Source organism: Lathamus discolor, chromosome 2 (genome assembly GCF_037157495.1).
Source record: "Lathamus discolor isolate bLatDis1 chromosome 2, bLatDis1.hap1, whole genome shotgun sequence".
Lineage (NCBI taxonomy): Eukaryota > Metazoa > Chordata > Aves > Psittaciformes > Psittacidae > Lathamus > Lathamus discolor.
This window is the reverse complement of record NC_088885.1, coordinates 24,596,819-24,613,126: the sequence shown is the minus strand read 5'-3', so window position 1 is coordinate 24,613,126 and position 16,308 is coordinate 24,596,819. Positions and strand designations below refer to the sequence as shown.

General features: G+C 40.9%; 1 protein-coding gene across 2 annotated transcripts in view; it reads left to right on the top strand.

The window, feature by feature from the left end:
* OSBPL10 (oxysterol binding protein like 10) overlaps window positions 1–16,308 on the top strand; it is a 105,215-nt gene that overhangs the window by 75,486 nt on the left and 13,421 nt on the right. For both annotated transcript variants that reach the window (XM_065666159.1, XM_065666160.1), the window contains exons 7-8: window positions 7,240–7,386; window positions 13,060–13,543. In XM_065666159.1, the coding sequence (XP_065522231.1) occupies window positions 7,240–7,386; window positions 13,060–13,543 (631 nt within the window). The remainder of the gene's footprint in view (window positions 1–7,239; window positions 7,387–13,059; window positions 13,544–16,308) is intronic.

Below are 16,308 nucleotides of genomic sequence, written 5' to 3'. Positions count from 1 at the left end.
TGTGCCCTTCCGGGTAGCTCCCAGTTACCTCCCTGGGCATGACGTGCTGTGGTATGGAATACCTCTTTGGCTAGCTTGGGTCAGGTGTCCTGTCTCTGCTTCCTCCCAGCTTCCCCTCGTCCCTGGCAGAGCATGAGGCTCAGAAAGTCCTTGGCCAGAATAAACATTACTTAGCAACAATTAAAAACATCGGTGTTATCAGCTCTGTTCCCAGGCTGGAAGTCAAAACACAGCGCTGCACAGCTATTAAGAAGGAGAAAAACAGCTCCTGGTGAACCCAGGACAACGGGTTAGAGTGAAACACAGCTGCAGTGTAGGGAAAGGAACCTTTTTGACCTTTTTCTTCAAGGATGAAAAGACTTCTGTTCCCAGAGATACTTCTGCAGAACATTAACAAAAAAGCATTAGTAAAGCTCTCAGAATGGTGAATATCTGGATAATGTGCTGGCTTCCAGATGCTTGTCAGATTGGTTTTGTTGGGAAAGAAAAAGATCGTAGTAGACCTATTTGTCACCTATAATAGAAGTTTTGTAATTATTTTCTTTGCTTGCATCATCTGTATGTCAGCCTGTCTATATTTATGAAGTATTGATATCAAGATACATTTTTACTTTGCTTGCTTCACAGTGAAGGAAGGGTTGCCTAAAGAGAGCTAGATACTCCTTGATTCAGTAGGTAGCTGCTGTTACTTGCATCCAATTAATCATGTGTGATAGACAGACTGCTCACATTGCCACACTTTGATCCTTGCTGTTGTCCCTAGCTAGAGACATTTTCTGACATTGTCCCTAGCTAGAGACATTTTCCAGTGTGCTTAGCATATTCAATGAAAAAAAACCAAACCTCAAACAAAACAACAAACCACTATATATATATATATATATAAATTATCCACACACACAAAAAAAAGAGATGTTTCAATCATTGATAGTCCTAGTTTGAAGAATTTTATTTTCTCTGGAGACCTGAATTACCAAACACAAGTAATTAGTAAGAAATTAATTTCTGGACACTTTGTAGACAATTTTTCATTTTCTACCAATGGCTTCTATAGTTTGACCAGTCTGTGATGAATGATATATCCAGGATTGCATAAAAAATGTTGGCCCCCCTCTCTTGCACTCCAAGCCCAGATGGCAGCCAGCTCTAAGACGGATCAGCTGCTGGCCAAGCCTGAGCCCATCAGTGATGGTGGTAGTACCTTGTAACTTATTTAAGAAGTGGGGAGAAAATGCTGCACAATAGCAGCTGGAAGAGAGGAGTTGAGGATATGTGAGAGGAACAACCCTGCAGACACCAGTATCAGTGCAGACGGAGGGTAGGAGATGCTCCAGGCACTGGAGCAGAGATGCCCCTGCAGCCTGTGGTGCAGCCCATGGTGAGGCAGACTGTTCCCCTGCAGCTCATGAAGGTCTACAGTGGAGGAGACCTCCATCTTCAGCCCATGGAGTACCCCACACAAGACCAGGGGGTTGCCCGAAGGAGGCTGTGATCCCATGAGAAGCCTGTGCTGGAGCAGGCTCCTGGCAGGACGCATGGCACCATGGAGAGAGGAGCCCACACTGGAGCAGGTTTGCTGCAGGACTTGTGACCCCATGGGGGACCCACACTGGAGCAGTCTGTTCTGGAGGACTACACCCCATGGAAGGGACCCAAGCTGGAGAACTTTGTGGGCTGTTTCCTCTGGGAGGGACTTGACACCTGGAGAAGGGGAAGACAGGAGGAAGGAGCAGCAGGGATGATGTGATGAACTGACCACAACCCTGATTCCCCATCCCCCTGTGCTGCTGGGGCAGGGGGGGAAGGTAGAGAAATCATGAGTGATATTAAGCCCAGGAAAAAGGGAGGGATGGGGGAAAGGTGTTTTTAAAAGTTGGTTTCATTTCTGATTATCCTACCCTGAGTTGATTGGTAATAAATTAAATTTCCCCAAGTTGAGTCTGTTTTGCCCATGACAGTACTGGGCAAGTGATCTCCTTGTCCTTAGCTCAGCCCACCAGCCTTCCATTATATTTTCTCTCTCCTGTCCAGCTGAGCAGAAGATTGCCTTTGATGGACAACTGGCATCCAGCCAGGGACAAACAACCACAGTAGCATGCTAATATGCTAGTCTGAATATAAAATAGTTTAATAAGTACAGCTTACTGGACAAGCTACATTTGAGATTCACATCACTGCTGATGAGGGATGGGTGCTGAAGGCTTGCATGTTTTTCTGTCATGCATGACATAGCTGCCAGGGGGAAGGCAAGTGACACAATTCTGATACAGTGACAAGTTGTGTAAGAAGCTGACAGCTCATTATATATTACTACTTTTGGGGGTATTCTTACTGTATCTACTTTACAAAGAGAACTCTTAACTTTGGTACTGAGGCTGGCAAAGTTTCTGGAGCCAATTTGTCACAATTGCGTAAATGTGCTAAAGCTCTCTGACCTTACAGAATTATATTTAATCTTACACCCACAGAAAACCTGTTTGCAAGCTCTCAAGTTACACAAGTGCAACTGTAAATGATGCTTGCAAACCTGTATCATTAGTGAAGGGAATCTGAAAATCAAAATGAGGCCTTTGACTTTTATGTGCACTGGTAGAACTAATTGTAATTACATGACTGTGGAAAATATGGCAATCCTTGCCTTGTCTTAAAATGCTAATTCTGTTTAATGTTGCTTCTGAACAAGCCCTGCAAGTAATTTATTCCGTCTTTCTCTCAATGCAGAAATGCTTCATATAGTGTTACTTTTTTAGTATCTCTTCCAGTTTCTGTTTTTTTTCTTTTAATCTAGAAACACTTGTGGACTACTTCTCTTGGAATATTATTAAATGATGTCTTTTTATCTGGATTTTTTAAAATCCCTAAGATTCATCCTCTTGCTCCTCACTACGGTTCTTTTCATACTGCATAAAAGCTTTGTAATGCCTTAATGAAAATTCTTAGAATATTTTTGGTGTAATTATATGAAAAATTGCTTTGTGAGGCCTATTCAAGTCCTCAGTGTGCCCATGTCAGGATAAATATGGTCTCTGCTTATTACTGTAGTGGAGAAAGTATCTTCTTTGCCCTAGTGTTTCTGTTGTCTCCTTCAGGAATCCCAGGCTTCTGAGATTAGAGGGGAAGTCTGGAGGAAGGCTTTGGTGGAGGAGAAACAGGTTAGGCAGTGCTAAAGCTGCACATATGTAACTCCATGGGGCTTGATGGGATGCACCTATGAGGCCAGTGTTATTGCAGGGCCACCATCTATTGTCTTGATATTGTCTTGAGTCATGATGTTTGGGAGAGGTTCACAAAGGCTAGAAGAAAGCAGATGCTCCTTGTCCTTGAACATAGGAGAGACATGTGGGGAGCTGTAGTTTGATCAGCCTCACCTCAGTCCCTTGGAAGGTGGATGAAGCCTTGCTGAAGTCGAGGCAGATAATATCCACTGCTCTCCCCTTATCGATCCATTGTCCATGCCATCATAGAAAGCTATCCTTTTACAGGAACATAGCTTCTAACTCTGTGGTTCTATCCCAGGCTTGTCAAAGCATCTTTTTCCTGAAGACAGTTCTTTTAAATGCAGAATATTCCATTCGCAAACTATTTCTTTCCCTTACAGGTTTCATCTGTTAAAACAGAATCAGCATGTTTTCTGATGAAGGCTGCTGACTAGAACATCCATTTCATATCCCAGCAGATGACCTCTCTAAATTTATCAATCCCAGTTCTAGTGAAGTGACCTGTTTAAAATAAATCTCTGCTAGTATGTGTTTTCATCTCTTCAGTGTTTTCAACTTTGAAGTGAATCCCTTCATGTGGTTTTCCAGTCAGATTTTTATGAAAAATGATGGTGCTTCAGCCCAGTGTTGGAAGCTCAGTTTGATTAAAATGATTTTAAATATAAGCCTCTTTTTGGTCTTATTTGTACTTGGTTCAGTATTTGATTCTCAGGGTTAGCGCCCCAGCCTAGCTGTGCTATTCATTCCAAAGCTGAGCTGCACACAGTTCGATAGCTTTTCCATTATGCTCTGACCACACAGGAATGGAGCAAATCACTGCTTTCCTAGTTCAGCTTTGCAATTATACTGGGGGGAGGTGAAGTGTATCCCTGTGTCTGGTAATTCAGAAAAGCTGCCATTAAAGGATAATCGCTCCACATAATCTTTTGCATTCTACTGAATGCTTACATGCTGGTTACTACTAAACTGCATGCTGTTTCTGTGGAGGAAAACAAGAAAAAAGAATTAAAAACCTGATTGGGCCTTCATGGTTTTTTGTTTGGTTTTTTTTTTTTTTTTTTTTTTAATACAGTAGCTTCATCTTTTAGGGCTGTTTGCCCACACTCCTGTTGTTGTACTTACCTGGTTGGGGTTTTTTAAAGGAAATATGTGTCAGTTGAAAATGTCTATTTTCTCTGCTTTAAAAAGCAATTCAGTAATTCCTTAGAACAGCCAATGAGAGAGGGAAGTACAGAAAGGATAGTGCTTACTGAAGATGGCTGCTGTTCAGTTCCTGTGCCATAAATTGTAAACCTCTACTGAAGTTCTTAGTTTCTGCAAGTGTGAAAAGATGCAGATAGTTGGTATCATTCTACATGCGCTGAAGGTCACTTGTATGTCGTGAGCTCTAATAGTAAAGTTGTGGAATTTTGGTGCCCTTGTACATGTTCTTAAAATAGGTTATAGTTAATTAAAATTACGGTCCTTATTGCAGGTGGTCATTAAACACTGTCCTAATGTTATATTGTACTCATCCTCCCTGACGAGCAGAAAGTCTTTCATAGAATCATAGAATGGCCCAGGTTGGAAAAGACCTTTAAGGTCATCAAGTCCAACCGTTACCCCAGGACTGCCAGGGCCACCACTAAACCATGTCACTTCCATTGAAAAAAATGCAAACAGTACTTTCCTGAGCACGTAAATGGTTTATAAGGTTGCTTGTCCCTGCTGCATGTTTTGTACAGCAGCAATGAGAGGCAGTTGCTCTTTTGTTAGTAACTCTTTGACAGGCAAGAAAAAAGTTTATACAGCAGGAAAGAAAGAAGGATTTCTGTCTCTGACTGAATGTGCCGTCATGGGGGGAGAAAGAAAATTCTTAATATGTGATTTAGGCTGCAAACTTGTTAATGCGTAATTTGTTTATCTTGTGATGCTGTGAACAACTGAGGTTAGCAGCTGTTGCATGTTCACTTGAAAGCATCCTACCCTCTCTCTCACTCATGTGCCCCCTCCCTCCTGCTTCCCTCCTGGATCCAGCAGGATATGCTTTGAGAAATAGCAGCACCATTTCCCAGTTGGAGCTGTGTACAGTGAAGCTCACTGATCTCAGTGCCCTGCGACTGGAAAAGCAAGGAGCAGATTGACATCCGGTGCACACTCTCCAACTCAACAGCCAAAAAAAAAAGGGGGTGGGAGTGAGGAGGGGAGGTTCTCTGGCTTTTTTCCTAGCACTGTTAATTCCTGCCGGAGCCTGTTTGCCTCGAGCTCGGTTCATGGCAGTAACAGAAGCAGCAGTGCTTATCCACCAGCTCAGTGCTCTCAATGAGGTCAAGCTGCATCAAAGGGAAGCCTCCTGTGGAAGCATCTATTGTAAGTTCTGCTACTGCTTTTTCCACGCTCCCCCCAAATGAATCGTAGCCTGTACAGTTGAGCCAGGCTTTGGTGCTTTATGTCTCCCTGGCTGATAATTTTGTATGAGGTTGTCGGGCTTCATGTTAATTGAACTTGTCAGTAAGGTGCCTGTTGGATAATAATACTGTGCATTTTGGGAGGAAAAGGGTTATTGTTCTATCCTGTTATTTTCTGAGGGATGGGAGGAAGAAAGTGTGGTTTTGTCCTTTGGAAGAGCTCCAAGCTGTTGAGGTGACAGCAGCTCACCAGATTTTTTTTATGTAATCTACATATTCTACTTTCTAAATAAAGTAATATAAAATGTCTTTCAAATGTTCTTTGCTTCTACCAAATAGCTATTCTCAAAAGAATAGCTACCTAAACATTTATTTAATTACAAAAAATAGAGAAAGAGGAAACACTTCACTGAAATCTTGGAGTCATCTGTAGTAATTCAATTTCAGAGACACTCTCCTTACACAAGCTGCTGTTCACCTGAGGGGTCTCCGATGTGGTCATTCAGAAATATTTCTTTGAAACCCAATTCTGAGTATAAGCTGGCTTGAGTGAAACTTTTCACTTGCAAAGACTTTCACAGTGAGATGAAAAATTTCTCGTTTCATGTAATGAAATAGCTGGTTCTGCAGAAGTGCTGTTTCTCGTGAAGGAATGCTAACTTCTGCAAGTAGTGGTGTCTCATTTACAGCATGGAATCCTGGGGCAGTAACAAAATGCTGGGCTGTAAATTTTTAAGCTACATAACCCAACTTTTTATCGTACAAGAAGATTACCTGAATACATATCTGGAAGGTTTGCAGAGTGGTTTAAATGGATTGAACAAAATAACTGCCACCTATTGGATTATTGTTAATAATATATTGTAAACCCTGAGGAGAAATGAAATAAAATATCACAAATTGTTATTGCTTTCTGCTATAAAGTTCCTTGTAAAGGAGGATGACATGATGCCTCCTTGTAAAGGATGATGTCCTGATCTGCAGCTTGTGTCTGGAAACTGGGTTGTTACTGGCGTTACCGTGCAGTGAAGCAGCCTAGTGTTACAAATGACAAATGTCGTAAAGACTCACAGTATTGCTTTACCCCTCAAAATCTAATACCTCTGGGTTGTTTTTTGTTTTTTTTTTTTTTTTTCCAATTATACTATTATTCTTAACCTCCTTCAATAATAGTCTTATCTTTCTTAGATACCTAACTTGGATGTTGAGTAGAAGGAAGGGGGGAAAAAATAGTGTGAAATCAGGTCATGCAACATCAAGGTATGAATAATTGCTGGAGAGATTTGTGAAACGATGTCTTGAAGACTCATTTACAACTCTGTATTTCTGTTTAATAAATAGAAGACCTGTTACTTTAAAATGTCATGATTTTTGTTTGGCATCACTGCAATATAATATGAGAAGATAATATGTATATTAGCATCTGATACCTAACCACTCGCATTTTGCAGATGGGATAAAAAAGCTCTATGAATCCATCACTGGGGTCTTTTTATTTTTGAATTTATACCTTTTCTTGGTTTAACAGAAGCTGTCTTTGGTTCCTTTGAGACTCTCTGTTTTTAAACATATATATAGGAAGAAAACCATACTGTATCTTTTTGTCCAGATGGTGATGTTCCTCTTAATTTCAGCATTCAGCTTCTGAGTTGATCGTAGTTGAAGATGAAATGACAGATACTGAAGATAATGAAGAGGAGGATTTAGGAGTCATGGATGATCAACGTAGTGTAATTCTTCATCTCATCTCCCAACTCAAACTTGGCATGGACCTTACCAGGGTATGGACACCATTTCTGTCTTACAGTTGTTCATTATTTCTTCTTCCTCTCATCCTTTTGTTGGTGTGTATGCGTGCACGTGCGTGATTCCTGCGACCATGTTTTGCCCCTGTGGACAAGGAAGTTTGCCTCTTTATAAAGGTTTGGTTCCAAGCAGGTATAGAGGGCTTATCTCCTGCTAGGCAGGATTTCACAGGAAGTGACCACATCAGATTTTATAAGGATGGGGGAAGAGAAAGAAAAAAGAATTTAAAAACCTTAAACCTCTGCCTTAATTTTATTGTAAGTCTTTCAAAGCAACCGTATGTCATGTGTGTATCTCGTGTGTATAATAAGTCCAGGTGCATTGAGTGTTTGAGGAACAATAATGGCAATGGAGGTGCGTGCTCACGTTACTGTTTTGTGGACAGGATTCTATTTAATTATTTGTCAGCTTAAAAAAACACATGATGGTAAAGAAATCATAGTCTTCAATGTATCACTGTTTTTGTCTGTGTTAAACCGCTCACCAGTTTAACCTTCTGTGCATCCATCTGGTCCTGGAACCAGCATTGTTAGGAACTTCTCTATACTGATGTGATCAGAGAAATTATGGTGTCTGAGAAATTCCCCATAAGTCCTTCGAGTTTTGGAAATGAGGTAGAGGTTCTGGAAGCAGGGAATTCCTCTTTCTGAATAATCCTGTATTCCGGTGATACCTTCCCATGGGGCTTAATAAGTAATCAAATGGAGTTTTGTGGAGATACAGAGCTCCCTTTACTTCCACACAACTTTTCCACATAACCCCCTCCCCTTCCCCTCCCACCCCTCCCCAGTAAGCCCCCTGTAATCGCCTTCCCACAGATAAGAAGAGCTCCTTCTGAGGCACCTTCCACAAATAAAAAAATCTGGAATCTCCAGGGAATTTCCCTTGTGCAGGAGATTCTTCTCATGGGCATTTTGCTTTTCTGTGGAGTTCTTCTGCTTTCCTTTTGATCTTACATATTAATCAGAATCTATTTTTACCATCGCTTTCTTACTAAATAAGGCTTTCTCCATCTAGTCTTTTCTCCTTCCTCTGGAACAATTGACAGTATTTAAATACATTTTTAAGACTGAGCAATCCTGTGATGTGTTGCTATGTATAGCTATTGAATCTGCACAGAAATTAATGTTTTGTTCTGAGTAGAACCAAAGTTTCATCGTTTTATTTGTGAATAGTTTATACCTGTCACTTCTTAGTATGCCTGGGGTTATGTACAGTTAATTTTTGGTTTTGTTTTTCTTACATTCCTCATTTTTCATAGCTCTTCCTCTTTTCTGTGTTGGTTTGCTAAGGTTGCAGGAGTCCATAATGTTTAAAGTAGATCAAGATTCGTTACCTGTTGTTCTTTCGTCTTCAAAGCATTTTGTCTTTGGTAACGAACAAGATTTTTCTTCCTTGTGTCATCTTTTTGTCATGGCAGAGGAGGCAAAATCCCAAAGACACACAGTTAATGTAAATAAGAGAAATTCCTGTAGATAAGTGTAGACACAAGAAAAATAGGAATGTCAATATGTATGATAACCTCTTTCTTACATAGTGTTCTAAGAGCACAGGTTTTCAGGATAGTGATGAATATTATCAGATCTATAGTACGGCAGAATACTGGCATGCGTGAATGTGTGTATGTAATACCCACAGTCTGAAAAGAGGAACAGGCATATGGCAGAGTCAGATCCATTCCTACTCTGTGTGATGCACGAATACACATATGATGAGTATTAATTAGACATGCCACATGTGCACATCACTTTCCTGACCATTCTGAGGATTGAACAAAACGTAAATTGCAAGACAGCTGGCTGCTTTTTTTCATTAACTTTTTTTCTTACTGACATGAAGCCCTTGGGGCTACATACGTGTGACACTACGGTTCGGTTTGTTGGCTGTCTCTCTTCTCATCATTCATGATTCCTCTTCAAGTCAGATTTCAGATAACCTTGATGCTGGTCATCCTCTGCTGGAAGTGGCTGTGGCACAGTAGTTGCTAATATCAGAGGATGTTTTACATGTTTCCATTTTCCTGTGCTGCCTTCCCTAAGGCTGTTTCTTTGGTTAATTTTGTGAGCTATGGATTGTAATGTGACATGTGCATGAACAAACAGCTTTTCTGAGCCCTTGGTGGCTTTGAGTTCTGGGTGCATAATCATTACCTTCATGTACCGTATCAGAGGAAGGAAGCAGTGTTCTTTCCTTTTCCTGCCGAGCAATTGCTTATGCTAGTCTTGGCCTTGCCTGCTGACATCAATTTCCCACAGTGATGATAGTCACATTTAATGTTGCAGAGGTGCTTAATTTCTGAGACGTGTCATGCTGCTGTGCCTTTTAATAAGGAGTTAAATGGTAAAAATCTACTGTGAAGGAAAACATCTGCAATGAAGTATTAAATCTGCATGGGGATTTGCTAGAACAGGCTGAACTCTCTGATGGCCAAATAGACTTCAATAGCTGAAGAGAGTTGGGTGCGGGAGCAGTTAGCAGCAGCAGGACATAATACAAAAGTGATATGTCAGACTGGGCTAGGACTTTAAACCTTATTTAAAATTGGAATTGCTGGGGAAAAAATAAGTTTCTAAATTGTTTTTTCTTTGGACTTTTAAAAAATGAAAAATAGTGCCAAACCCCACTGACAGAGCCATGAATTTGTTGGCAATGGCATCTAATGGATTGCAATTAATTCCAACAGTTTTACAGATGGGTGATCACTCCCCTGTATTCCCTCACCTTCCCTATGCTGTTGATGTTTGCTGAAAATAAAGGGCTGCCATTCTGTGTAAAAGGACTGCCAGCAATATTGCAGAATATCAATCTGTTGTAAATTAACATGATGTTAATTAGTATGATTAGTATCATTAGTATGATGTTGACGATGTTGTTTGTAATTTGTCTCTCAATATACTTTTGCATTGTAATTTTAAAATATAAGTGGCATGAAATTTATTTCCACAGTGACTCAGGTGACAGTAGAAAAGCTTTTGTACCTCTAAAAGAATGACATCTCACATGGGGTACCTTGGTCATTTAATGGTGTTGACACTCATGTTTTGCCTCACGGTAAATAGTAGCAGGGATAAATATCTCTGTTCTTAAGAACCCATGCTCTTACTTTTCTCAATTGCATTCAGATTTAATTAAGTGTAGGTGAATTAAAATGTAGGAGATTATGATCAAGCTTTGAACCAGTATTCTTTTTTTAACCTCAGTGAAAATGGAACCTGTTAAACTGCTTCCTTTTCACCTGAAGCCTGAGAAAGAACAGAGATTATTCTAACATTTTAGAATGCAGTCAGGAGACTTTTTTGCTTCAGACTTCAGTTACTTGATATTTATTCTAGAGAGACTCTTCTGTCCACTTGATTGTCATGGTGGCTTTCTCTCACAGGAAAAAATTAAGCAGTTTTGACTTCTTATGCAATAAAAAAATAAAATCCTACTAGTAATACAGACCAAAACCACTATGAAGAACATAGGTTCAAAGTGTGCTTTTCTGGACAGTGCATTCTGTTTGAATGCAGAAGAGCTGACAAACTCATTCCCTTGGGAGCTGGAGTACTGGCACAAGTGCGTGACAGTCCAGTGCTGGCAAGAAGAATGTGATTACGCTTCCAAATTTGTTTATTTCTATTTTGCTTTCTTCTGCAGAAATCAAGATAGGGCCAATAAAAAAACCCACCCTAACTGGTGTGGGGTTTTTTATGTTAGTGCATGCTGGTATTGCATTTTGAGACTTCGAGGGTATGAGATTATTTAGTAAAAGGCAACATTGTCAAGAAATGTAATACTGGAGTTGTGCAAACTTTACAACTTAATTCTTCTTCACGTACAGTTCTGCCTTCTTTTGTGGAAACAATTATTCTGCCCTTTGCAGTGGATCCTTCCTTTCCTGCTGCAATTAAGGGTGTAGTTTCCATTTTAGTAGGGCTTTTAAAGCAAGATCATTAGACCTGGAGTTCAAGCTTTATTTGGATTTTAAATCGATTCTTGAAACTGAATGTTAACAGTCCAGTGATTCGTAACATCTCATTTTGTGGCTGTGTTGGTGCTGGCTGTGTTAAGTATGTAAGCAGCAAAGCACACAGCTGGTACTTGGGCGAGTTGTAATGCAGACTATATGATCAAGTCAACAGGATGAAACCACAGCAGGCTTAATGTTGAAGCATAAAGTTAGCACCATCATAGCTATAGTCTGTAGTTTTCTCCTCCATTTGTGTAATAAAGGTGACTTTTTAGAGAGAGTCACTTGGACATGACAAGATGCAGAGTGCTGTTTATTCAAATTATTTTTTCTGCCCTTTCAGGTCTCTGCAGTGAGCTCATGATAGTCACTACCAGTATTTCTAGACAGAAGTGATGGAGGCTTTTTCTGTTTGGCTGTCGGTTGGCCCTTTGATAACCTGATCTTTGAGGGGAGAAAATAAGTGCAATGAAGAATTAAAGAGGAAAGCAGAACTGCTTTAGTAGAGGACAGCTGTTGGTCTGCATCTGGCAGTGTTGAGCCACTGATTCTAGACAGATAGGTGTGTGCCACAAGGTCCTTGTTGGTCATGCAGAAGCAACCCCTGAGCTCCCCAGGGACAGTCCTGCACAAGGTGTGGAGCATGGGGGAGAAGGAAAGGAAAGAAACTATTTTCGGTCCCCTGGCCCTTGTCTGCCTTGCCGTGAGCTCCAGGGTGTCTTACTGAAAACTCTGTTACTCCTGAGTGGATGACTTTGGCAGCTCCCCTCCTCGAGCCTCTCCAGTCCCAGGACATTAATGTAACAGCTTCTGCAGCTGTTTGTCTCAACTTGTCTGAAATAAGGTGAAGGCAGGCTGGGACCCGTCACACTAGTATGGTATAGTATAACTGAGGGGATGTGCCGTGTGCCTGGGGTGACTGGGTGGCAAGGGATTTGACCAGAGAGGTAGGAGAGGGCATCACACATACAGTGACAATGTACAGTGGAGGGAGTCAAACGGGGAGAGCTTGCTTGCCTCTAGCCTCTTGGGAAGAGTCGTTGGCATTGTTTTATCCTTGGAAGCACACCTGAGACTTGGTTTTGGTTGGATCTAGTTGGCTTGGTTGGTTAGAGGCTGGAAAGGACCTAATACATATACAGTGGGTGGTCAAAGGCCCAAGAGTGGAATTGAGAGCCTAGATGTTTGACAGAATGGGCAGATGTACTCTCCACCACTTACAGGTTGGTGATGTGTATGTTTATATAAAAGACTTGTCGCCCAGTGGTTTCAGAGGGTGTGCCCTCCCTTTCTGGAGGATTATAATGAGTTGGGTTTGTTGATGTTTCCTGTAAATGATTTTACATCAAGTATGGTTTTTATGTCCAAGGAGAACAGTGGTTGGTTTGTTAACTGAAAGGAGAGGAAGAGGCAGATTTCCATGTGAGCAGAGCAGCCCATCCCTGTTGTGTGAGCTGCTGTTGAGAATCCTAATGAAATAGAAAGCAGCCTGCATGGCTGTCAAGGCTTCTTTTCTTCATTCTTTATTTACACTGCAAAGAAAATGAAATTGCTGGTATAGGGGAGGGAAAATACACTCTCCCAAAACTTGACAGGGCTACAATTGCAGCTGTCTTAACTGTTCTCCCCCCACTCTTCCCCTGTGGTAGTACGATCATGGGGAAATCATATCTGCCTTTGTCTGCTTTGCATACAGGTAGTGCTTCCAACATTTATTTTGGAGAAAAGATCCCTGCTGGAGATGTATGCAAATTTCATGGCCCATCCAGACCTGTTTTTGTCAATTGCAGCTGGAGCCACTCCTGAGGAAAGAATTATCAGCTTTGTGGAGTATTATCTAACAGCTTTTCACGAAGGCCGAAAGGGAGCGGTTGCCAAGAAGCCCTATAACCCTATAATTGGTGAAACGTTTCATTGCTCCTGGGATGTGCCTAAAGATAAAGTGAAAGCATTAAGAACTAATGGTACCTCCACGGTTTCTAAGGAACCAACCAAGGAGTTTGGCCAGGACCAGTCCACGTGCTACAAGCTGAGGTTTGTAGCTGAACAAGTGTCCCACCATCCACCAATATCTTGCTTTTACTGTGAGTGCAAAGAGAAGAAAATGTGTGTGAACGCTCACGTATGGACCAAAAGCAAGTTTATGGGCATGTCAATAGGTGTTTCTATGGTAGGCGAAGGTAAGAAATGTGCTTTTACTTTGTTTTTTTTTTTGAGCTAATGTCATGGGTGTCAACAGAAATCCAGATACTTTCCTGCTTGCTCTCCCTCTCACCTTTCCTTTGACCCTTGTGGCTATTTGTTTTGTGAAGTTTGGAAGTAAAATTGCAGGGTTCATGCAACTTCTTTTGTGTCCAGACAGAATGTGTACAGTATGTATGTGTACTTAGATTTTTGTGATTCTGTTAACATGTGGCTGTACTTCAGACAGAATTAAGTTACAGCAGCAAATGGCTACTAACAGCATATTCTGTAAGAACAGTTTTATTTGTCTTGCTCACTTTTAAAATGATCTGCAGTTTGGTATGCGATGGTTGCATAAGTGGAACAAAGCAATAGGAAAACTCCACATTTTTACTTAAGCCGAACGTTCTTTTTTTTGCATAGTTTCTGCGAAGAATCATGGTTTATGTGGTGTTCACAAAGTTAGTGTTTTATCTCATGCTTTATGGAAAGTCACGCAGCCAAGGTATAAGTCATGATTTGCTATATCATACATGCATAGACTGCTTTATGGTAAGTCATTGCTCAACATGAATTCAGAAATGCAGGGAATTGTAACAAATTACTCATGAGTGATGTGAGCTGATAAACACACCTGTACCAGTGTCGTTACTGACTGCTAATGTATTGACTTAATGTTTCTAAGCAATTTAGTCCCTTTTGCCATTTGAGGGTAATTCCCTGTGTGTGGCTTTTGGTGTTTTGTCTTAACTAGTTTTTAGACTGTAGTCTCAGAAGGACCAGGACAACTTACAGTAAATGCTTCTTTTTGTCATCATTATGTTAAACACTATGATATTAAAGGTACTAAAGAAGTAGAGTGGGAAATGAGCAATTAGGTTTTGCTCATTAATTACAACAAAATGATTATGGTAAAAACATACAGGTATGTTCTTCTGTTTCTACTAGCTAGAACTAAAGAACAAATTCAAACAGTTAGAAAAGGCTACAGGAGCTTCTTTTCTGATGGCAATATATTCCCTTTTTTACAGAAGAGCCCTGTAACTTCCTGAACTACTGCATTTGATAGTATTGTGATAGCTAAAGCCTATAACAGCACAGCTGTTTCCTTCTTCCTATGACTTAGGTATTTTGATATTAATATGGGGTTAGGGAAGTTGGGAAAGGAGTGTCAGAAGGGAAATTTTCTGTCTCCTGACTGCACTGCTGCCAGCCTGACTCACTGTTTAACCTGCTGCTTTTTTCAGGTACATATAAATTTCTACTACTGTTGTTCTCAGCGAAGGGAGCTATTTAATGGGAACAAAATTAAACACAAAGTCACTTACAGTTATGTAGGAGTAGGGAAATTTCTTTACTTGTTGCTAGCGCACAGTTCCCTGGGACTGAGGGTGTCTGCTGTGGGGATTACTTAAGACTTCAAAGTCCTCATGTGCCCCAGTTTTGAGAGACAAAGAGCCCAGAAATGAACCGCTTCCCTGCCCCAAGGATAGTTTAATGTGTGTTTCTGAGACTGAGTACTCCCCTGACCACTTATTTTTTTCTTTTTTTCATGATCCTGGAGCAGAGGCAGGCTTTGGGGAACATCTGCAATGGTGAACTCTTCTGCTGCAGGCTTTACTGCAGCCTTTATGATAGGAATTTTGGGAGGAAGTTCAGGTTTACCCGTTTATAGTTATCATTTGTCTTTTTTTGTTCATGCAAGTGGTGCCAGACATGCAGCCTCATGGTTGCCCATGGCAGTGGTGGAATCACTATCCCTGGAAGTGTTCAAAACCCATGTAGATGAGGCCCTCATGACATGGTTTAGTGGTGGCCTTGGCAGTGCTGGGGTAATGGCTGGACTTGGTGATCTTAAAGGTCTTTCCCAACCCAGCTGATTCTATGATGACAGCATTTCTGGGAAGTGACAGCGAAACCCCACTGCAGCCCATGCATTTCTCTTGCATGTTGCGGACTGGCAATGGGCAGAAGAAGTTGTACTGCTGAAGCTTTTCTGTCATCTGGAAACAGGCAGCCTGAAGCGGGCAGCCTCAGTTTTAAAATGACTGCTTTGCAATGTGGTTTCTTCACTCAAAATGATGCTTTCTTCAGTTTTGAAAACATAAAAGTCCCAGCGAAGTCTTCAGAATTAAGCTGGTGAAGCTTTGTGAAGCTGTCCAGAAATCAGAATTTACTGCAGACATCTCTTTCTCATGTGCTGCATAAGTATAAATTCTATAGTAGATTGAAGTCAGCATGACCACTGGGCAACAGGTTGCTGAACCAAAGCCACTGGGCTTGCAGTGTGCAAAACCTGTGTCTGTATTTACGCATCCGATAATGCAGGCCTAGCATTTTTTTAATGTGAAATATAATTTGAAGAATTTTCTTTAGGGACATTTTATGCACTACAGAATTTCAAATGGGGTGAGTTAGCCTAGCAAAGCGCAGATGGTGGAAAGACAAGCTGTCCTGTTAGTCAGAAGGTACGTGGAAGTAGCTAAGATAGGTAGAAACAAAGTTACCTCCTAGGAGAAACTTTCTGACAACAAGGTTGCCTGCTGAGGTTGTAGAATCTTATTTTCAACTAAAAACAGGGATTAAACAAGTTTCTCAGGAATGACTGATCCTGCTTTTGTAAGAGACACAGTGACAGTCTGTGAATCATAGAAATCCCTGGAGTTGATTGTACTTGCTACTCTGCGTTGCATGACCAAACTCACCATGTGTTACTGTTAATTTTGTTTTGTTCTTTCCCCCTCTTTAATTTCTTTCTTTG